This window comes from Mesoplodon bidens (assembly GCF_964165515.1).
Source record: "Mesoplodon bidens genome assembly, chromosome: 3".
Taxonomy (NCBI): domain Eukaryota; kingdom Metazoa; phylum Chordata; class Mammalia; order Artiodactyla; family Ziphiidae; genus Mesoplodon; species Mesoplodon bidens.
Genome location: NC_138178.1, coordinates 163,583,018 through 163,606,441, shown reverse-complemented (window position 1 = coordinate 163,606,441; position 23,424 = coordinate 163,583,018). Strand labels below are relative to the sequence as shown.

The 23,424-nt window shown below is 34.3% G+C and overlaps 1 protein-coding gene across 2 annotated transcripts in view; it reads left to right on the top strand.

The window, feature by feature from the left end:
• The window catches only part of EML5 (EMAP like 5), a gene marked incomplete at its 3' end in the record, with an annotated part of 166,907 nt that overhangs the window by 82,167 nt on the left and 61,316 nt on the right, over positions 1–23,424 (top strand). For both annotated transcript variants that reach the window (XM_081228976.1, XM_081228975.1), the window contains exons 10-20: positions 490–702; positions 6,973–7,140; positions 7,816–7,922; positions 8,436–8,554; positions 9,957–10,143; positions 13,060–13,165; positions 14,568–14,661; positions 15,654–15,754; positions 20,268–20,470; positions 21,473–21,584; positions 22,681–22,808. In XM_081228976.1, the coding sequence (XP_081085102.1) occupies positions 490–702; positions 6,973–7,140; positions 7,816–7,922; positions 8,436–8,554; positions 9,957–10,143; positions 13,060–13,165; positions 14,568–14,661; positions 15,654–15,754; positions 20,268–20,470; positions 21,473–21,584; positions 22,681–22,808 (1,538 nt within the window). The remainder of the gene's footprint in view (positions 1–489; positions 703–6,972; positions 7,141–7,815; positions 7,923–8,435; positions 8,555–9,956; positions 10,144–13,059; positions 13,166–14,567; positions 14,662–15,653; positions 15,755–20,267; positions 20,471–21,472; positions 21,585–22,680; positions 22,809–23,424) is intronic.

Sequence of the window (23,424 nt, the reverse complement as noted above, 5' to 3'; positions counted from 1 at the left end):
GAAGATTGACTGAATCCTGAAGTCCTATTACCTAACATAAATGTATTACTTGTCACTTATCCTTCCTTTATGATCCTTTCAGTTATCTTTCTCAACCGTGTATCTTCTTAGGTTTCTTTTCAATACCTGATTTGCCACTTTCGTATAGCTTTTACTTTTCCTTCTAACTTACCCCATTGTGACTGATCTGTAGCATGAGTTTAATAGGGTTCAGTTTTACTGTCCACATGGGTGAACCTGCTAAGCTACATCATCATCAAATCTATATGTCTCTGAATCAACATAATTTTGGTAGTGGCTTTTTAACAACTCCTTGCACTTAATTTTCTCCTTTCCTTACTATATTCACCTACCTATTCACATATTCTCCTTTAACAGGATGGAGAAGATATAAAAATTTTGGAGTTTACCATGTTATCAGTACAGGTTATGCTTGAGTAAAAATCAAAGGAAATAACTTCTTAAATTAATACTATGATTTATTTTTAGGAGGAAAAGAAGTGACAAATAAAGAAGAAATAAAAGGTGTTCATTGGGCTTCATGGACATGTGTTTCAGGCCTTGAAGTAAATGGAATTTGGCCCAAGTATTCAGATATCAATGATATAAACTCAGTAGATGGAAACTATATTGGCCAAGTTTTAGTTACAGCTGATGACTATGGAATTGTAAAATTATTTCGATATCCTTGTTTAAGAAAAGGTATCTTTTCTTTCAAAATATTATTAATTAACCTCTGTCTTATAAAAGACTTAAGTTCTGGGCTTCCCTGGTGGTGCAGTGGTTGAGAGTCGGCCTGCCGATGCAGGGGACACGGGTTCGTGCCCTGGTCTGGGAAGATCCCACTATGCTGTGGAGCGGCTGGGCCCGTGAGCCATGACCCCTGAGCCTGCGCGTCCAGAGCCTGTGCTCCGCAACGGGAGAGGCCACAACAGTGAGAGGCCCGCGTACCGCAAAAAAAAAAAAAAAAAAAAAAAGACTTAAGTTCTTACAGAAAATTAGTCTTAAATAAGAGGTACTTTTTAAAATATGTGTGCTGTTGGTTTGGTGAAGGATTTCATGAAAATGAACAGAATTAGTTACAGTATTTTGATAATTCAGAAATTATTGTCATGTTACATTTGGATATGAAGTTTTTATTAGAAAATTATTTTTGAATTCGTATATTATGAATGGACTAATACTTTACATCTTTCTTTTTAAAGGATCATTTTTCTCCCCACTTCCAGAATTGCTTCATATAGTTGGGATATACAATGATAGTTATACTTTTCTTATGGCTTATTATCTTTAATCATTTAACTTGTTGAACATATATCTTTTAGGAGGCATTTTTCTTATGTCATTTTCTCAAGAATTCTGATTAAGTAGTCAGCTGTGCAAGTACAGGTCACAGTTTGGAATCTATTGGTTTGTTTGTTGGTTTTTATCTGAGAGTGTGTTTTTGCTTAAAATCCTTAACATGTATTGTTTTGACATTTATTTTTCATAACTCAGGGTGGGAGAAAAATAAGGGGTCTTATCACTGGTTATTTTCTATATATAATATGTATCACCTCTTTTTCCTGGATCTCTTTTAAAGTGATGATTTTAATCATTTTGTTAATAGACCTGAGAATAATTAAATGAAATGCTCTATTAATCATTTATTTGTTCCATGCCTTGTTCCAGAAAGTATTTGAGTCAGCTTATAACAAGTCCATAAGTACTAAAATAATTATATGAGTAAATAATTCATACCAGGGGAAGTATAAATAGAAATACTATATTAAAATCAGATAAAATGTTTGACGTTTTCTTCTTCAGTAGTCAAACATCAAAATTGACTCTGAGCTTCCTGGAAACCAAAAATAAAATAAAGCAGGGCACAAAATAATTTTCACTTTAGCTATTTAAAAAAAAAAGCATACTTACTACTCAGAGAAAGCCAAGTTTCTTCTGAGATTTAATTTTCAAAGAAGTCTCTCATAATATAGGGCCTTAAATTAGGTGCACTGAGTGTATTCATAGAGTATCAACATCTGTAGCAGATGCAGTCATGATTTTCACCCAGTTGTTAATAAAAGCTGTTGGATAAATGTTAAAATGCAATTTAGTAAAAAGGTAATTTTGGAAACAGCAGAAATAGTTTTATTCAAATAGTTTAGGTAGTCCCCTTGATGTTAAACTTAAGGGCCCAAGTTTCCCAGAAGTCTAGACTGGTAATTGCTATACCTCTACAGTAAAGTGGTGAGTTCCAGATCCTGCCAGCTATGCCATGTTGTCAGTTCCTGCCTGCAACATGTCAGCTTCCTAGGTGCATGTGAAAGTACCTCCATAAGTAATGCTAAGGGTGTTAATAAAGGCTAACTAAATCTCTAGCAATTGAAGTACCGTATTTCTGTATCCCACCACATAGCCAGGACATGAGAGTCACCAGGCACAACAAATTTTATTGTGACTCAAAATGATACTTGCCTAGTTAGAAGGTGTGAGATTTAGTAAGATTAATCATGGTAATATTAATCTTAGACATTGCTTCTACTCACTGTTTCATATACTGACCTCTGCAGAAAAAGAGTAATTTTCTGAGTTTTCTTAGTCAAATGAATGGGATTTACTCACAAGCTTTATCTTCTGCAACAGGGAAGACAATATTTTTGTTGCTCAATAATTTTGTTTCATTCATAAAATATGTAGTAGTCTTCTGAATTGCTGTAGGAATATTTTACCAAAGTCTTTAAGAAAAGTTAGTCTTGTTCAGTTACTGCTTCAAGAATATAAATTGTTTTTCTTATTTTCTGTTTTTTTTTAGATTTTTGCTAGACATTTATTTTATGGTAAGGGTTTTTATTTCTAGGCACTTGTGAGTCAGCTTGAGACTATGCGTAGGTAATTGGGAGAGAAGAAGACAAAGATTAGTAGGAGTATTTTAAGATTCTGTATTTATTGAATTTACATACTTGCATAAAGCTAGTAGTATTACTAGAAAAACACTCTTTCTTTTAGATTAGTTATGAAGTTGTACATTATTTCATTACAACAAGTTGTACTATTGATCCAACTTAAGTTTGAGAAAAGATTGTGTCTGATGTATTAATGTATTTTAGATATCCACTTAAGTAATATCCATTACATTCTAAGAAGTGAAGCTTTTACAAAATGTGGAAAGAAGTTAAATAATAGAAGTAGCTTACATTATAGAATCATTGTAATTGCAGCACAAAATGTGGGAGGTTAGCCCAGAATGTTCCTCTTCCACATTTAGCCCCCTCAAATCCCAGGCCAAAGGAGCATTACTCTTCTTTTTTCTTTTTTTTTTTTTTGTTCATTGTTATCCTCTTTCTCTCTAGATTCTCCTGCTCTTGACCATAATCTCTCTCAAATAATCAGACTGTTCCCAGGCAGCAGCACAGAGGCTGTGGTGGTGGGTGAGAAGGCGGGGTGGGGGAGGATGGAGAGGTGAGGGCATGGTTGCTTTAATCCGACGCCTTCATCACTGTTAATAATTGCCAAGACTCTTTCAGTACTTATTGACAAATGAACATTTCTATTTGGTAAAAATATTTTTTAGATTCCAGAAGGAAATTCATTGGAAAAACAAATATCAAACAATAAAACAGATTTGTGATAGGGAATTATTCAACACCGCTTTTCTAAGATTCTGAGATTTCTAAGATACTGTTGGATGTAGCTCTAGAGTATTTGTTTTTCATTGCTGTAAAATACTTGTGAAAATGTGGTACAGTTCATGTGTTTATTCTCCTGTCAGTGGACATTTGGGTTCTTTTCAGTCTTTTGCTATGATATACAAGTTTCCAAAGATGTATACTTAGGAGTGAAATTGCTGGGTCATAGAGAATTTATAAGAAAATGCCAAATTGTTTTCCACAATGGTTATACCATTTTACAAACCCTGTTGATCTACATCCTCTTAAGCACTTGGCATTGCCACACTTTTTATTTTTGTAAATCTAGTTGGTGTAAATGGTGTCACATTGTCTTAATTTACATTTGTCTAATGACTAATAAGATTGACCATCTTTTCCAATATTCTTTGATTCGGCATTTCCTCTTCTATCAAACACAAGTTCATATCTTTCACCTATTTTTTAGAGTTATTTCTTTTATTGTTTTATGGAAATAATTTTATATACTCTAGATACAAATGATTTGTAATTTTTATGGATTACAGATGCCTTTTTTTGAGTTTGTGAGTTATTAATGATGTCTTTTGTTGACTAGTTTTTATTTCAGTGTAGTCAAATCAGTTTCTCTTTTTTTTTTCTGAACAATGCTGTTTCATGTATTAAGGAATTCTACTTTTTACTAGGGTCAAAAAAGATATTCTCATATATTTTATATCTAGAAGTTTTAAGGTCATCAAAACATTGTTAAATGGGAAAAAAATCTTTTGTCATATTGCTACAATTTATTGAAGAGATTTAGCTCATATTAACTTTGTATTAAAATATACCCTAAAATAAATTAGAAAAGACATGGGATCATTGAAACATAAATATTTCAGTCTATTGCTTTATCCTCACCAAGAATTATCATTCTGTTCTCATTTAAATTAGGAAAGCTTCTATGACCATTTTAGCTTGCTTTGATAAATCTTTTCTCTGAGATATTAGTCCTAATTGATTACATACTGTTTAGGCCTTAACTGTTCTTTTATCATTTCCTATCATATGTCAGTTTTTAATAATGACTTTGAGAGCTTATAATCCAATTTATACTAAAATGGAAATGGAGTCTAAGAGAGATTAACTGATGTGCTCAAGCTCCTGTGCTGTTAAGTAGTCAAAATGACACTCAAACTCTAGTCTTTTGATTTCAACTCTAATATTCTTTACATCAGACTTTTTGTCCCCTTTAATGAATCGTACGCATTGGAGTTCATGCCCTCTCAGTCTCCTTCACTACTCTTCTTCCCTCCTCTACAATCTAGTATTTCAACTCAAGTGTATAGGCAGAGTAAGGGAAAATATGATCTTTCTTTTTTTTTTCCTTTCTTTACCTTTCTTCAAATACCTAATGAATGTTTGCTATGTATCAGGCATTAGGGATGTATGATAAACAAGATACAATCCTGTCCTCAAGGAGCTTATAGTTTATTAGAGGCATTAATAAGTAAATAGACTGTTACATTTGAGTGTTATATTCACATGGGGTAATAACAGGGAATTCTGGAAGCATGATAAGAGGATATGGTTGGTCTTGGTGAGTCATGGTCACTTCTTAAAAGATGTGATATCTAGGTTTACTTTTAAGATAAACTGTTTATCATAGTTAGATAAACAGTGCTGGTTATTGAATAATTATTAATAAAGTCACTTTGATTAGAAATAACTGGCTTCCCTTAGACTTATTCCATAGCTTTCTTGTTGAATTGCCTTGGTTCTTCCAGAGGAATTGATCTTTGAAAAGTCACAGAGAAAATCATTTGGAAGGGCTTACAGGATTATCTACACCTCTCTTGGAACTATTACCCAATATAGTCAATTAGAATAGGTGCTCAGATAACTCTTCTTCATTTGCTCTAAACATAACAAAATTAGTACACCTTAAAAACTTGGAATTTTATTTGCTGAAATTTCTGGTTTTACCTTGTAAGTCTCTCTGTTGCCTAAGAGTATGTACAGGGCCCCATCAAAGGAAGTAATAGCCAGAGTCCTCTTGACAGGCAAATAATGCATTCTCTTATAAGAGGGATGGGATTAAATCTTACCTTATTGGACTTGTGGAGTGAATTGTGACAAGTTACCCATCTAGAGAGTTACTGACTTCTGTTAAGCTATATAAAAAATTGATTCTTAAAAAAATAACATTACTGTCAGGTAGCAGTAAATTGTAATTTATATAGTTTGGGTCACATCTTTTATGCTTTGATTAGATGGCTATCCCTAAATTCATGGCCAAGGTGAAGGTTTTTCTCCAGTTTGTAATTGATGGATCGTTGCCATCCTGAAATACAAGCCTTCTGTAACTTCAAATAAAACTTCTAAAACATTATCAAAATGAAGCCAAACATTATTGTGTTTAGTGTACTCAAACAGGAACATATACGTGTTGCCAAATATCAAGTTTATCTAAGCAGGATATAGAAAATGTATTCTGAACTTAGAACCACAAAAATGGCTCCTGTCATTGCACAGATTTTTTAAAAATTAGCCAGAAAGTTAAACAAATCCTTTACAGTTGGAGAAGTCTGGTATATAACACCTTAACCAAATGCTGCTACTTAACATCACTAGTGATAGAACTGTGGTGCCCCTTAAAATGATGTATCCAAAAGGACACAACATTGCCTGTGCAAAAAACACATCTGAATCTAATCATGAAGAAACATCAGACAAACCCACATTGAAGGACATTATACCAAATATATAGGTTTAAAAAAATGACTATAAAAGATAGTTGTTGGGACAACTGGATGTATTTTATTTTGGTTAGTATGGTATATTACATTGATTGGTTTTTGTATATTGAACCAACCTTGCATTCCTGGCATAAATCCCATTTGGTTATGGTGTGTATTCCTTTTTATATGTTGCTAATATTTTGTTGATGGCTTAAGCTTTAAAAGGATCTTTGCAGCTAAGGCTGAGAATAGTGGGGGAGGAGATTGGTCAATATCACTTAAGATCAAAGGTGTCAGGCCAAAACATTCAAATATCTGAATATAAAAACAATTGATCCCCTTGTAGCTGCAGGCTTTTCTCAAAGCAGTAAGAATGCTTCACAGCTCTTGTGGTTCTTACCAAATTATATTGTGAATCAGTAGAGCAAAGATTTACGTCCCTTGATGTACACTCATTCATTTGTTCACTCAGTGAATTTTTGAATTAACATTTTTCCCCTTTGATCATAATTAAGGTACTAGAAGTAGGTTGCATTGGTTCAGGTATAGAAATTGTTGTTTATAGTGTTTTTTTTGTGTATGTATTGGCATTTGTTTATCAATTTAAAGGTATATTTTTGTTATAGGGGCCAAGTTTAAAAAATACATTGGCCATTCAGCTCATGTAACTAATGTCAGATGGTCACATGATTATCAGTGGGTTATTTCTATTGGTGGAGCAGATCACTCTGTCTTTCAGTGGAAATTTATTCCTGAAAGAAAACTAAAAGATGCTCTTCACATAGCACCCCAAGGTGAGTAGTACACACTGCCTAAACAATTTCTCTGTCAAATAACTCTTCAATAACCCCCAAATAACAATTTTACTATTGAAACATACACAAGCCTCGTATGTTAACAATATAGATTATTATTATTAGTGGAGATTTTAAATAAAATATTAGGTCTATATGTTTAAACTCAGATGTCATGGAGCATGGACTACAAAGTACTTTTGGTTACACTTTCATCTATCAAATGATGAGTAAAAAACATGCATTAGTAAAACAAACATTTAATGTATTCTCTGGGAGATGGGTATCTAGGTTTCAGTATGGTTTTTTTGACAAAGAAAAATTATCTAATGTCAGTTCATCTGTTGCATATAGTATTTTCTAGCTATTTTTCATGTTAATTATAGGTTATATTCACTTATATTTGCACAGACATTTAAATTTGATGTAGCGGTCATTGGGGAGCCAGTGAAGGGATTTAAAGGAACTATTGAGTTTGCAGTGAGTGGAGAGGAAGATAATCTGTAGTACAGTTTACTGACATCTGTGTCACTTGAATAGGTAATTTTATTTGCTTGTTTTATGGCTTGTCTCCATGTCAGTTGGCACAGTCAGCTCTTAATCATTAATTTTATTGTGCTGTTTTGAAAATGAATCTTTTTTAAACAGGTAATGTTTCATTTTTTTAAATTACAGAAAATCTGGCTGACTCTAATAGTGATGAATCAGATTCAGATCTGTCTGATGTTCCAGAACTGGACTCTGAAATTGAACAAGAGACACAGCTCACCTACCGTCGGCAGGTAATTTTTATTACCACATGATTTTTTCCTGAAAAATTCTAGTTTCTTCTTTATCTTGCTCCCTGTTGTTTACTCATCTGTTATCTTTTGCAGTTTTTAATTTTCCAAGAAATGTATGGCTGTTTCCCCCTTTAAGAGTTAAAGTATACTTGTGTAAAATGTTATTTATATTAAGTGCTTGATATACTAACTGTGCCTGTATTGTATTTTATTATATATTATATGTGCTTTTTGTTGCAGTACACTTCCATTTATTTCCTTTAAAATACTCTCTTACGAAGTATAAAAATTTCATGGAAACTAAATATGTATTTGTCAGTGTGATACTTAGAAAATGTAAATATGTTTGTCTTTCCAAGGAAGTAAATTTCATAAAGAATCTTCCTATTGAAGACAGTTGTTAGAACTTTAGCGATCATAGTAACCACAATGTCTGAAGTTACATTAGCAATCTATAACACCTTTATAAATTTGTGTTCTAAGAATATTTCTACTTATGTACATTATTTAAAGGTTTACACGGAAGATCTACCTCAGCTTAAAGAACAATACAAAGAGAAACAAAAAAGTGGTACTTCTAAAAGAAGAGAGCGGGCTCCAGGAAATAGTATTCGATTACATTTTGTTCACGGGTACAAAACGACTACTTTTCATTTATGTGTTTGAATTTTGGTTCACATTTACTAGCTGTGTGACTCTGAGCAACACACGTAACCTCTCTGTGTTTCTGTTTTACCATCTGTAAAATGGAGATGACAGTACTTCATAGGGTTCTGGCGAGGAGTAAATAAGTCAATACTTGTGGTGACTTAGAATGTTTTCTGGCACTATATAAGTATTTATTAAATACAAAATTAATTTGTCTTATGAAAATTTAGTGTTATATTTATAGAAATGGATCTCTTTAAACAAAAAAACTAAGTGAAATGTAAGAGATTATCATCTCCCCTAAATATGTCTAATTTGTAATGATATTGTGGCTTGTTTTGGCCTAAGCATTTTGGCCTATATATTATAATTTCAATAAAATACAGTTTCTGGATCCTCTTAGAATATCTGGCAATACAGGTCTCACATTTTATGCTGGGACAACAGAGTCTCCAGTCCAACTCTTTCCTTCCCCTCACCTAGTAATCATTGTCTTACCTGGCTTATAATGTTTTCAAGAATTTGAAAAAAAACAGATTTATTTAGTAAAAACATTTTTCCTCCAGTGTTAAAATAGACAGTATTTCTTTTTGTTTGTTTGGAAGCATTTTGTGTGTGTGTGTGTGTGTTTTTAATTGGAGTATAGTTGATTTACAATGTTGTGTTAGTTTCAGGTGTATAGCAAAGTGAATCAGTTGTACATATACATATATCCACTCATTTTTAGATTCTTTTCCCATATAGGCCATTACAGAGTATTAAGTAGTGTTCCCTGTGCTGCTATTCAGTAGGTCCTTATTAGTTATCTATTTTATCTATATTGATCAGTTTTGAGAGGATTTGACTACTTGTTTTCTGGATGTGTATAATATTTTTAAATTGTTGTTAAAACTTATTTTTGTAATATATATTGATATATTTTATTCTCATGGTTGAACAGTGTGTATAAAAGGATACACTCTGAAAATCTTCTTCCCACCTCTGCCCTCCCAGCCATCATTTCCCCCCCACCCAAAGGGAATCACTGTTACCTAGTTTCAGAAATATTTATGTATAATATAGTACAAACAAATACAAATATATATTCTTTTCTATACCCTTTCACTTGTAAAAAAGCAACTTTTTGCTTTATAGTATACAAATTTAGTATTATGCAAATAGTAGTGTACAATATACACTTCTCTGCACCTTTTTTCATTGAGTGTTGTAGCTTGGATTTAGCTATTTGTAATCCGAGCAGTTCACAAAAGTTTATGGGAGCTGAGATATTTGTATTTTTTAAAATTGTTCAGTATCTTGTAAAGCTGGAAATTGAATGTCCTCTGTATAGTCCATATTTATCAGTAAAAGGCCAAAGTTAATGTTATATGATTTTTCTATATTTAGTTACAGAGGTTATGACTGTCGAAGTAATCTGTTCTATACTCAAATTGGTGAAATTGTGTACCATGTGGCAGCAGTGGGTGTCATTTATAATCGACAACAGAACACACAGCGCTTTTACCTGGGTCACGATGATGATATTCTCTGCCTGGCTATTCATCCTGTGAAAGACTATGTGGCAACAGGCCAGGTAGGTCCTTTGAAAGACTATGCGACAACAGCCTGGATAGGTTAGACCTTCGTTTGGGTTTAAAGTTAAGTTAGTCCATTTTTTTCCTTATCTTTTGTATTCTAGGAAATGAAGAATTCTTTAGAATGGGATTTTATTTTCATATTACAAATAAAACTTTTTTCTTATAGTTTTCCTTAGAGTTTTATTGTTTTACTTATTGTAATTTGAATTTGGAACTATGAGCTCTGGCTTGACACCTTTCTGTCAGGATAATATTAATTTTTTAAATTTATGAGTAAAAATTACAAAAACCATAAAGATTAGAAATCTGGTTTTTTAATTATTTTAAATAATATAAGTTATCTAAGAAATGTTCTGTGACAAACAGGATGACTATGTTTTTATTTTACAATCATGTTAGTAACATATTCGGGTTTACCAAAGTAGAAAACACAGAGAAAAGACATAACTGATACCTCTCTATATGGATATTCTTGAGAAGGAAGGGAAAGGGTGATATTTATAAATTCTCACTGTGTGTAAGCACTTTACTAATTTCTTAATGTATATTTATTTTATTCGCACCTCACCTCTATGAGAGTAAAACCATTTCCCCCAGTTTATAAATGAGGAAGTTTAGGTTTAAAGAAATTAGATAATTTTCTCAAAGATCTGTCAGCTAATAAGTGGTAAAGCCTAAAGCCCTTAGTCTGTTTGGCTTTAATTACTGGGTAAGTATACCTTCTGGGATATATTGAGGGTGGGGGTAGGAAACTTGCATCATCCTATGTAGCTTCCCTGAAAGGAGAGAAAGCTCTTCCCTTTTTCTTTCTCCCATCTTCCCTCCCTCTGTTTATACCTCCCCTGACTCTTTCCTTTTCTCCTTCCTTTCCTTCCCTCCTTTTCTCCCTCCTTTCTTCTATTCATTCAAAAACATTCATAGAGCCTGTGCTGTGTACCAGGAAAGACTCTGGGAATATAAATAAAACACCTTGCCATGGTAAAACATTCATACTCTGTGGGGGAAGACAAACACACAAGAAAATTGTGATACAGTGTCATAAGTGTAGATCAGGGCTTCTTACCTTGGCACTGTTGACATTTTGGGCCAGATAATTCTTTATTGTAAAGATAATTGCATTTTTGTGTATAATGCCATCCTGTGCATTGTTGGATGTTTAGCAGCATCTCTGGCCTCTATGGACTAGAGGCCAGTTAACACCACCCACCCCAGCTGTGACAACCAAAAATGTCTCCAGACAGCGTTTGAGAGGCAAGTCACCCCCTGCTGAGAACCACTAGGCTAGAGATATGTATAAAGGGCTCTTGAAATATTATAAATGACTGATATATCATGCCTAATGGAATCAGGGAAACCCTCATAGAGATGATGACATTTGAGCTGAGTAGTTTACCTGACAGAGGGGAGGTTGGGGAATGTATTTTAAGTGTGTCATATCACGTGTAACAGTGGGAAAAACATTAAAAAATAAAAATACAACTTCTTTAAATAACTGTGAGCAGCGCAAAGTATTCAAATCTTAGAGCGCATGATGGACAATAGCAGAAGAACTAATTAAATGGGCTGGCAGGGGTCTCAGGGGCACCATTTACTTTCACCTTTAGTTTATATAAATGGTTCCTCTTAAAACACGATTATGTACCCGTTGTGCTGTGGCAAGGAGTTTGGACATTATTCTGCTACTACTGGAATGAAGACTAAAAACTGGTCATTTACTACCATAATTCTGGAATTTTAGGGAGTTTGGGCCAAATTAAACTAAAAGTCAGTATGCCCACAGGACATCCCTGGATACCCAATGACCTCTTCCTCTGCTAGGCTTTTAGCCAGAACTCTAACAGAAAGACAGATTAGGGGAATTCGCTGGTGGTCCAGTGGTTGGGACACTGCGCTTCCACTGCAGGGGACCCGGGTTTGATCCCTGGTCGGGGAACTAAGATCCCACAATCCATGAGGCACAGCCCAAGAAAAAAAACAGATTAACAAGAGAAAAACAAAAAGTTTATTAACAGGTGCAATTCATATCACCTGGGAGAAACCTAAACCAAAAGTAACTCAAAATGGTTTAGAACTCCAGCTTATACAGAAAACAGTAGATCTGTAGAGAAATGACAGGACAGAGGAAAGCAGTTAATAACTTAGTGAAATATTGACTGATTGCAGTATTGTTTTTTGTTACGTCTTTATATAAAACCGATCTCAAAATTAACAGTAATTGGCAGCTATATTAGTTATTTCAGGAGTTGCCTTCATAGGCAAAGTTATTATATCTCTTAATCTGTATAAAGAAAGTGATTACTTGAGTCTAAAGGAATAATTAAGAATTAAGTTGTGTTAACCTGCTTGGTGCTTTAACCCATCTGTATCTTGTTTACATCATTATCCTAGCCTAGAATATACTTACTTGCTTCTCTTTTTATCTAAGACCAACACTTTTTGAAGGCCCGCAGCAAGTAGCATCTCTTCCATGAAGATTTGCTCTACAACCTTTTCATCCCCATTAAGCATGTATTACCAGATGTTCTTATTTTAACGGAAAATATCTCGTTTTCCCAATGAGTTTGCAAAATTTGCATAATTGTCTTAGTGCTCATTGTACCTAACATAGTAATGCTGCCAATAATAGATGCTTGGTAAGCATTATCTTTATTGATGAAGTATAGGATAAGGTTTGGGAGCTACGTAGTTGTAGAACATTCCTAGAAACACTGAGCCTAGTCTCATTAGCTTTTCAACAAATGTAAGGGAAAAATGTTGATCACATATACAGTCTGCTTTATACTTTTTATTTGATAAATATTTATAGCAAATATGACAAAGGCTGTTAAATCTCCTGTTTTATTTCCTTTTATAGATATGAAAATAAACAATTTAATTGCATAAAATGACTTTTATAATTCTTTCTATTTTAGGTAGGTAGGGATCCCTCAGTTCACATATGGGACACAGAGACCATTAAACCATTGTCGATATTAAAGGGCTACCACCAATATGGTGTCTGTGCTGTTGATTTCTCAGGTAAGGCAGTTTTCTGTCTCAGTAAGAATGATCAAAATGCAGAGGCAATACTTGGCATTTTAGTCTAAATTAGTGTTGCCTAAACTTGTCATTTAATAGTGACCTTCACAATTTTTTATCAAATGTGCATACTGTTGTCCTAACCAATCAAGGCTCTGAAAGTGTGGGTTTGCTAGCTGTTGTATAATAATAATTTAATGAGTGTAATTTTAGTACCCATTATTATAAAGATGTTTCTATTAAAATAAAAAATGTTTGTCTACATAACCTCTGAAACCATCTCAGTTACCACTAGTGGTATGTATTTCCCACGTTGGGCAAACCCTGATCTCATTTAATGTTTTGCAGCCACAGAGTAAACTTTGAAAATGTTTAGGGTGAAAGCTAAGAAAGAGGTGAGAACTGAAATGTTTGTTTTATAACATTTCTATGAATTGACAATTCCAATCTGTCTTATCAAAATAATTTCAGATCATGTTAACTCTTTGCTACATATATAAAATTTTAACAACTACAGATAGATCTACAGTGAAAGCTGGGGTATGGATTGGGAAGAGTGGGGAAATACCATTAATAGAGAATTTTATATTAAGAAACAGTAAATTTGTGCTTTCTGCTGCTCTGACTCAAGTGATAGTGAATTGCTATCGTTTGTGGGGGGAAATGTATATACACATATTAATATCTGCCAAAGGTGAAGAAACAGAATGGTAAAGGAGTCAACAAGAAAAATACCACTGGTAGCCATAACATACTAGTTGAGGTTTGCAAAAAGTATGGCAGAGTGGCAAATGTTTTATTATAGATTGCCTTTACAACCTATAAACATACGCACACCTGCCAGCATGACTGACTTAGCGCAATCTCTTGTCTAATAGTCATTACTTGTTGCTTGATGGTAGTAACAACTAAAATAATTGACCTTCACTACAAACAGTCATATTAAAGAGCAATATGTATTTGTAACCTGTGTCTTTTGCATTTGATTCACTTTTTGTAATCCCTATGACTTCTTATATCACAGTAGAGTTCCTATGGTGAAATCCATTGGCGTATATCACTTCTTCCTTCCTTCTTTCTTAGTTTTCCCTTTCCTTCTCATCTTTTAAATATCTTTTTTTTACTTTTCTTATCTTCCTCCTTTCCCCTATCTTAAGCTGGTAGAAGATGAGGTAAGTGAAGTCAGAGGAAGAAGTCAGCAGATAGGTTTAGATGCATTGAGAAACTGTTCTTCCCCCTCCTTCTAAATTCTGCGTTTTGTTTCATAGCTGTATGCATGCCTAACATTTAACAGTATTTTATAAAATTTTAAATATAGTGCTGTGGTATCAGAATATGTACTGAGTGTTTTTTATCTTCTGAACGTTAATGATCAATCTATCTCTGTGATTAATTTTCATAGCGGATGGGAAACGTTTGGCTTCAGTTGGAATAGATGATAGCCACACTATTGTGCTGTGGGACTGGAAAAAAGGAGAGAAACTTTCGATAGCAAGGTAGGGAAAAAGCTTGATATCACATTGGCAAAATACTGAAATTACCTTGGACTTAACTTTTTTTTTTTTTACTTATAACGGTTTTGAAATCAAGCAAACCTAACTTTTTAAATTGTTGCCGTCTTTGTTACCATTGAATAAATAGTATAATCGTGGTAAAAAGACAAATAATTTCATGATTCATTTGTAGGTTTATGCCTTGTGCACATACTTTTTAATGTAACTGTAATATGATATTCGAAGTAGTGATTATCAAAAATTTCCATTTATAGGTAGAGTGAATTCCACTGTAAGATAAGCTATTCTGTAGTCATTGAAAACATGATAAAATACTCATTTTATATATTTGAGTGAAAGGAGATACACACACACATGTATCACAAAGAAGTTATAGATTCTTTTTATTTTCTCTGTTATAGTTTTCATTTTCTAAATTTTCTACAGTGAGCATTATTATTTCTATAATAATAAAAAATATTAGCAATTGCTTTAAAGGAGGAAATAGTCAACAGTTTCAGAGACTATTTTTTTAACTTCCTGTTCCCTAAAGTGATACATAAAAGCACTTTTAAAATATAGATAAATGCTTTCTTCAGAGTATATAGACGGGACCCAAATAAAAGATAGTTTAAGAGGATTTTGTATTTGGAAAGACTATATTAAGCTGTAACAGAGTACTATAAATTTTTTTTTCTTTAACTCATTCATGCCACAAATGGCATTCTCTATGTACAGTACTGTAGTAGGTGCTACCCAAAAGAATTTCAGCTCTCACTGTTCCTATCTTTTAAGATTCTGTTGACAGGAGTTAATAAATTAAAATAATAACAAAATAACAAATGTACAGACGCGTGATTACGTAGCCTAAACCTAAGAGACAAGTGGGCCAAGCATTTAGTAATGGAGTAATCAAGATAGAGTATGAATTAGGCAAAAGGTTATTACAGGAGAGATATATCTTCAGAGTTAAAACATTTTGGTATTTATTTCAGAGGAAGTAAAGATAAGATTTTTGTTGTAAAGATGAACCCGTACGTGCCTGATAAATTAATTACAGCTGGAATTAAACACATGAAATTTTGGCGTAGAGCAGGTAAGGAAGTGCTTCTTTTTGCTCCTTTGAAATTTAAGAAACTATTACTTTTTTTTTAACATCTTTATTGGAGTGTAATTGCTTTACAATGGTGTGTTAATTTCTGCTATATAACAAAATGAATCAGCTATACATATACATATATCCCCATATCTCCTCCCTCTTGCGTCTCCCTCCCACCCTCCCTATCCCACCCCTCTAGGGGGTCACAAAGCACCAAGCTGATCTCCCTGTGCTATGCGGCTGCTTCCCACTAGCTATGTATTTTACATTTGGTAGAAACTATTACTTTTAAAAGCGATTTGGTGTTAAGTACAATGTGGTATCCTAAATTGGATCCTGGAACAGAAGTTTCATTAGTTGAAAAATAGGTGAAATCTGAATGAAGTCTGGAGTTCAGTTAATAGTAATATATCAAATATGTCGGTTTTCTAGTTTTGACAAGTAGTCTGTAGTATTGTAAGATGTTAATGTTATGGGAAACTGGGCGGGCGAGCAGTATATGAGAACACTCTGTGTTATCTTTGCATCTTTTATGAAAATCTGAAATTCTCAAAAGTGAAAAGTTTATTTTTTTAAAAGAATGATTCACAGTTGTCTTGATACATTTTAAACTAAGTTAAGATTTATTTTATCATTATTTATTGGCTGCATTGATATAGTATTCATATTTGCAAAAGAATTTAACTTATGAGATTAATCAAATGATGTCCAAACTTCATTCTTCTGTTGAAGACATGTTTTTTAGTCTAAACTAAAAATGAGAAATTGTGTCAAAATTCTTTATGTTCTATAAAATGATATAGAAATGGAATGTTATATTACTTTAGTCATTTAGTAAATTAGTGACTGTAGAAGTTCATACTGTAAAATTAAAAAGTCTCTTTTCCAAATCGAATAGCATACTTATAAATTCCAGCAATTTGACAAAGCCTTAGTACACTTAAACCTTTCAGATAAAATACATAGCTATAGAGAGAAGTGAGACATAGGTTAGAAAAGAATAGGCTTAGTGAAGATATTTCCCAAGTTGAATTAGCTTTAAATTGTAAACTACATAGGACATGAGTCGATTTTCAGACTTGTTTTAGTACTTTATCACAGACTTATCAGATCATAGTGTATATACATTTACAAAGTAAAAAGAAGTATCTTCACGTTTGTAATTTTCATTCCCATTCATTTAAACGAAACTTTTGAGTATCTTAGTCACTTGGACTTGCAAATACCCAGCAAGTAATGCTATTATTGCCGTTTTGAAAAAGAAAAAAAAACTATAAGTTTGTCTGAAATTAGAGACTTAAAGAAAGTAAATAGCCTTAAAATGAAAAGATTTGCAATTGAATAACTTTTTTCTTTAACTTTGATTTGACATAAAGTAGACCTGAAACTGAACCATAAAAGGATAAATGTTAAGACTTTAGTGCATTTCAGCATTCCTCACTTTGAGGTTCTGATCCAGAGTTCAGTAGTCAACTGGGAAATAAGTGACCACTTTATTAATCTGAATAAATGCCATCTGTCTACCCTCTAAATGCATAGCTTTATGTAAACTAAGTTAAGGATGACTTAGGACTAAGGCTAAAAGGGAGCTTCTTACCTCCTATCCCAGATATAGGCTTTGAGAATTGCAAGTTATGAATTATTAATCTCTAAGGAATTTGAACTCTATTCCATGGCTGGTATGACCTTGTACAATACAAACATGTTATGCTGTGTGTATCAGAAAACTCAATAATGATTATCTAAACCAGAGGTGAAAAACTCTGTAAATGGCCAAATAGTAAATATTTTAGACTTTCCAGACACAGAGACAAAATCAAGAATATTATATAGGTACTTAGAGAACAAGAGAGAAAACTCCTGCCTTGCCGTACCCAGTTTTCACTCAGTTGCCGTTAACTGGAGACATTCCCTCCAAGATCAGCCTGCTGCAGTGAACAGGACTTGCATGTTGGGCTCGGGGGAGACCATAGTCAGCCTCACTCTGCCCTAGCGACACACTGATTCTAGTGTGTCTTCTCCTCCTGGAGAGCCCTACCTTCTCAACTTCGGCAGATGGCCAGAGGCAAGGCAACTCCTGGACTGTGATTTCACTGCTGGGTGCCCAGCAGTTGCCATAGCAAAGTCCTCAACTTGTGGATGGTGACCAGCTCGGGCCCTAGGCAGCTGCTAGTTGGCAGCCAAAAGTCAGGGAGGCAGGCTCTGGGAGCAGAGAAGAAAACCGACGTAGCCACTGCAGCTGAACAAAAACAGGTGATGGCAGGATTTGACCTACAGCCCATAGTTTGCTGACCCCGCTCTGGATGGATAATCTATTCTCTAGTGAAACCCAGTCCCCTCCACTTGTGCACTAGATCCCATCTCTCAGCTATTCAAGGATATCATTCCAACTCTTCTTCCCTTTCTCTCTTGCATTATCAGTTTTCCCTCTCTACCAACTGGTGTTATTTCTCCATCTTAAGTAAGTAAAACCAAACAAAAACACTCTTTGAGCTCTACCCTCCAGTTGCTAATCAATTTCTCTTCTTACCTATGTACTAAAACACATCCACACAGTTGTTTACACTTTAAATTTGTGAGTTATCTTCCCCTTCTTTTGAGAGAAGTCTAACCTGTTTTTTCCCCTTCACCACTTGACTTAACTGCCCTTCCAAGTGCACTAACAACTCTGGCTGCTATGTTAAGAAAAGACAATCTTCTGAATACATTTGGAATATGACTACTTTTCATCATCTTCTATGTTATCACCAGACCCATGCCACCCTTATCATTTGCCCAGATGATTGAAATAGCCTTCTAACTCTTTTCATCCTTGCCGCTATTCAAATTACCCTCAACCCAGAAATCAGAATGAACCCGGTAATAAGTGATATGCCAAGTCTTGTCATTCCACCACCCAAATGTTTTTCATCTCATAAAGAGTAAAAGTTAAATCCTTACAATGGCCTGTAATGCTGCCTTTGACCTCTCTGACCCCATCTCCCACTACTGCCTCCCTTACTTTCTTTGCTACTCCATACTGGCCTCCCTAGTTGTTCCTTGAAGATTCTTGTCACGTTCCTGCCTTGGGGCCTTTGCATTTGCTGATTCCTCTGTCTTGAACGCTCTTTTTGCATGGCTTGCTCTTGCTACCTCCTTCAGGTCTTCATGCAGATACCACCTTCTCAACGAGGCCTGCCTTAACCACCCTTCTTAAAATGGACCCCTCTCATTTCTTATCTCCCTTTTATGCTTACATTTTCTCCATAGCACCCGTCATCATCTAACATCCTGCACATTTTACTTATTTGTCATATTCATTGACTGTCTCTCACCAGGAAGCTCCATGAAAGCAGGGAATTTTGTTGTCTTGTCTGTTTTGTTCATAGCTCTGCCCCCATTGCCTTAAATAGTGTCTGGTATCTATATATATTTCTTGAATAAATGAATGAGTTCATTTGGAAAAATGGGCAAAAGATATCAATAGATAATGAATGACCCATAAAAATAGGAAAAGATGATAAAGCTCATGAATAATTGGAGAAATGCAAATTAAAACCACAATAAAATTCAGTTGATATTTCACATCCCCCAGTCTGATAATACCAAGTGTTCTGAAAGGTGGGAAACAACAGGAACTCCTTTCACTATTAATGGGAGTATATGTTGGTGTATCGACTTTGGAGGACAATTTGGTCATAGAGATGATACCTCTCATCTATGTGCTGTTCCTTTTGCAAATATACTATGACCATTCCTAGAGAATCTCTTGCACTTTTATAGAAGAGGCCCTTGCAGGAGTGTTTAAAACAGCATTGTTTTCAATAGCAAAATCTTGGAAGCAATTTTATTGTCCCTGTTAATAGGAAAATGTTGTATTTATATAATGGAATGCTATATAGTCAGGAAAATGAGTTTTCTAGGGGTACAAATCAACATGTATAAAACTCCACAACAAATTGTTGGTGAAAAAAGCAGGTTGCAAAAGAATACATGCAGGATATGTATTTATAGAAAATTATAAACATGAAAAATAATGACGTTACCTAAGAATTCACAAATAAGTAGTAAAATATGTATAAGGGAATATGTGAGAATAATCAAGATCACATTCAGAATAGTAGCGGTTGAAGAAGGGAGATGGGGTTGGCATACATTTTGATTGTTTAGTAATTTTATGTAAATTGATAATGGATATAGAAGAGCTTATTGTATTTTCTTTACTTTTTGTATTAAATATGTCATAATATAATTTAAAAAAATTAATCAAAAGACTGATTTAAACTGACTTAGTACATATCTTTGTTTATCCAAAAAGCTATGACCTGAAAGCAGCCGTGGGTATGCCTGCCACAGCCAAGCAAGGTGTCGCCCAAGTCACTGATTGAGAGACCTTTATTTTTCTTTTTAACTCCCCTTACTGTTACATGTCTTTCTCTTTAAACAAGAAAAACAGCAGAAAAGAAATTTTATTGCTTTGAATTTTATATGTTTTGAGAGTGGTACTTTCATAATATTTTTTATGAACCAGGGGGAGGATTGATTGGAAGAAAAGGCTACGTAGGCACACTGGGGAAAAATGACACAATGATGTGTGCAGTATATGGATGGACTGAAGAGATGGCTTTTTCTGGAACATCCACAGGAGACGTGTGTATCTGGAGAGACATCTTTCTTGTAAAGACAGTTAAAGCACATGATGGACCAGTGTTCAGTATGCATGCATTGGAAAAAGTAAGTAACCTAAATAAATTTTAAGTTAAACATAGTTTGATCATGGAGTGCAGAACATTTTCACAAGTACAGGGACACTACCTTTCTACTTAGCTGAGCTACCCAATAATAATATGTGAGCTGGAGTCTTCCTGACCATATTTTATTCCTCTTTTCAAACTCCTGAACCCAGAGTGAAATAGGTCTGCTGTTATTAAAAAAAAAAAAAAAGTTTAACTTAGTATTTATTAATCTTTTACTCTGAGTCAAAAATTAAGTACTTTATATGTTATCACCATATCCTGTGAGGTAGCTATCATTATTTTTTTTAATAAATTTATTTGTTTTATTTGTTTATTTTTGGCTGTGTTGGGTGTTCGTTGCTTTGTGCAGGCTTTCTCTAGTTGTGGCAAGTGGGGGCTACTCTTCGTTGCAGTGCACAGGCTTCTTATTGCAGTGGCTTCTCTTGTTGCAGAGCACGGGCTCTAGGCACGTGGGCTTCAGTAGTTGCAGCATGCAGGCTCAGTAGTTGTGTCTCACGGGCTCTGGAGCACAGGCTCAGTAGTTGTGGCACACGGGCTTAGTTGCTCTGCGGCATGTGGGATCTTCCCAGACCAGGGCTCAAACCCGTGTCGCCTGCATTGGCAGGCAGATTCTTAACCACTGAACCACCAGGGAAGTCCCGTAGCTATTATTATTATACCCTCCTTTTAAAGGATGGGATTATGAAGCCTCCAGGAGAAGGTGCTGAAAGTGGTAGAGCTACTTTATGGTTCCAAATTGCAAACTGTGTTTTTAAAGTCCTATTCTAAAAGTAGAATGTTTTGTGTCACAGTAAATATTTTTGCAAATTCCATGTTGATGTTTAAAAAAACATAATGGATTCTATGCTAATTTCTGTTTTTTATAAGCTGTAACTTTTGGCCGTAAATATTCTTTCCTCCAGAGTTTTTCAATATAAAAAAAGGTTATTATTTTTTAAATATTTAGATCTTCATTAACTTAAAACTTTTACTTTTGTAGGGATTCGTAACTGGAGGGAAAGATGGGGTAGTAGCTCTTTGGGATGACTCCTTTGAAAGATGTCTCAAGACCTATGCTATAAAAAGAGCTGCTTTGGCCCCAGGATCTAAAGGTGATTTAAGATTTTGAGATTTGGAGGAAAAAAGATTAATTGCTTATTAACATGGTGGGCACTGGGGTGGAGCACATGGGGTATATTTTTCCTTCTTTACTAGACAGGCATCAGAGTTCAGTAAGAGAAGCCACTTAACTGGTTGCCAGAATCATTGCTGTCCTTTCAAAATCTATTTTCAGTGATACGCATAGTAATATATAAACAAATACAAGATTATCCATGTTAATTTTTAACATTTTTAATTTTTCAAAGAAAATCGCCATGTGAGTGTCACATTTGCCACCAGTCAGGGTATTGTTTTCAAACTTGGCCTTTTGTTTCATCTTAGTGTTTTGTTGACTCCCCCTCTCTAGCCTTGCAGGCCCTTCTTCCGTTACTCTTTCTCGTAGTGCGTTAAGGCACTGCAGCACTCTGTCTCTGACCTGCAGGCCTTCCTGTATGCTGTCACTTTGGCCTAGAATTTCCCCTTTCTCCTCCCTCCTGCTTCCTCCAGTTACCTGACCATATGCTTATTTTTCAGATCTCAAGCACTGTTTCTTCTAGAATGATTCCTTACACTCCCATCCCCTCTCCCCCTCACAAAAGGTTAAATTCCCTTTTGTTCCATTTTCAATATGCTCCTCACACAAGGTCTGTTTTCCTCTTTGTATGCTCTGTGAGGGCAGAAGCTTGACTCTATCACGTTTACCAGTATATCTCTGAAGTCTGCCTAGGGTACAGTAAACATAAATGAATTAATCTTAAATCAAATTGAATTAAAATTACTAACCAGAATATTGTACATGCTCTGAGAGGGTCAGGAGGTGGATGAGGGGCAAATGTAAAAGGAAAATAAACAGCTGTCAGACTGGTAGTAGGGGATCTGGAATAATATAGAATCATGGAATTGTCGCATATAAATGGTGCTTACTTTTGAGATTAGTAAATTGAATGATTGGGGAAAATGTGGTACATTTATTAGAATACTTAAAATATAGGAGAAAGCAACCGTGTAACATGATTTGCATTGTCAAAATAGCATCATTGGCAATATATACACCCGTGTATTATAGTAACTTCATACCTAGAAGAACATCTCCGTTTAACATTTTAGGTCTTCTCTTGGAAGATAACCCATCTATACGTGCCATATCATTAGGACATGGTCATCTTTTAGTTGGCACAAAGAATGGTGAAATACTAGAAGTGGATAAAAGTGGCCCAATAACACTTCTGGTCCAGGTAATTTTAAATGTTAATATGCTTTCTTTTCCCTTTGTATACAGTTGATTCAATACATAAGAGCCAGAAGTTGGCAGTGGTGAAAAATAATGTTAACTTATTTAGGGAAATATTTGTTAATGTTAATATTTACAAAACATAAATTTAATCATAGTTAAATGAGTAGCATCTGTAAATAATATGCACATTATCATGTAGAATAATTGCCAATATTTTCAGTAATTTCTTATTGCAAAGCAAGAAACCAATAGAAAGAAAAGCCAGTTGTAATTAATTTAACCCAGTCCATTTATTTCATATTTAATTTTATTTCTTTGAAGTACATTTGTTGACCCTAAGGCAGTTGTTTTTCTATGAAACTCTTCAGTTTAGTTCATTCTTTCTCAAGTTTCTAACTTAGAAAAGTAAAAAATGAATGTATGCTAAAATTTTACTGCTAAAAACATTTATTCATGAAAATATGTCAGTGATTTTGAAAATCCAGAAGTACAGACTTTGTGTGGCAGAAATATAACATAAAACAGCAGGATTAGCTAATCCTTAACATTTCCATCAAGAATGCTGTATTAATTTTTCAGGTTTACATTTCCTATGTATATTATGGTTTTTGATACTA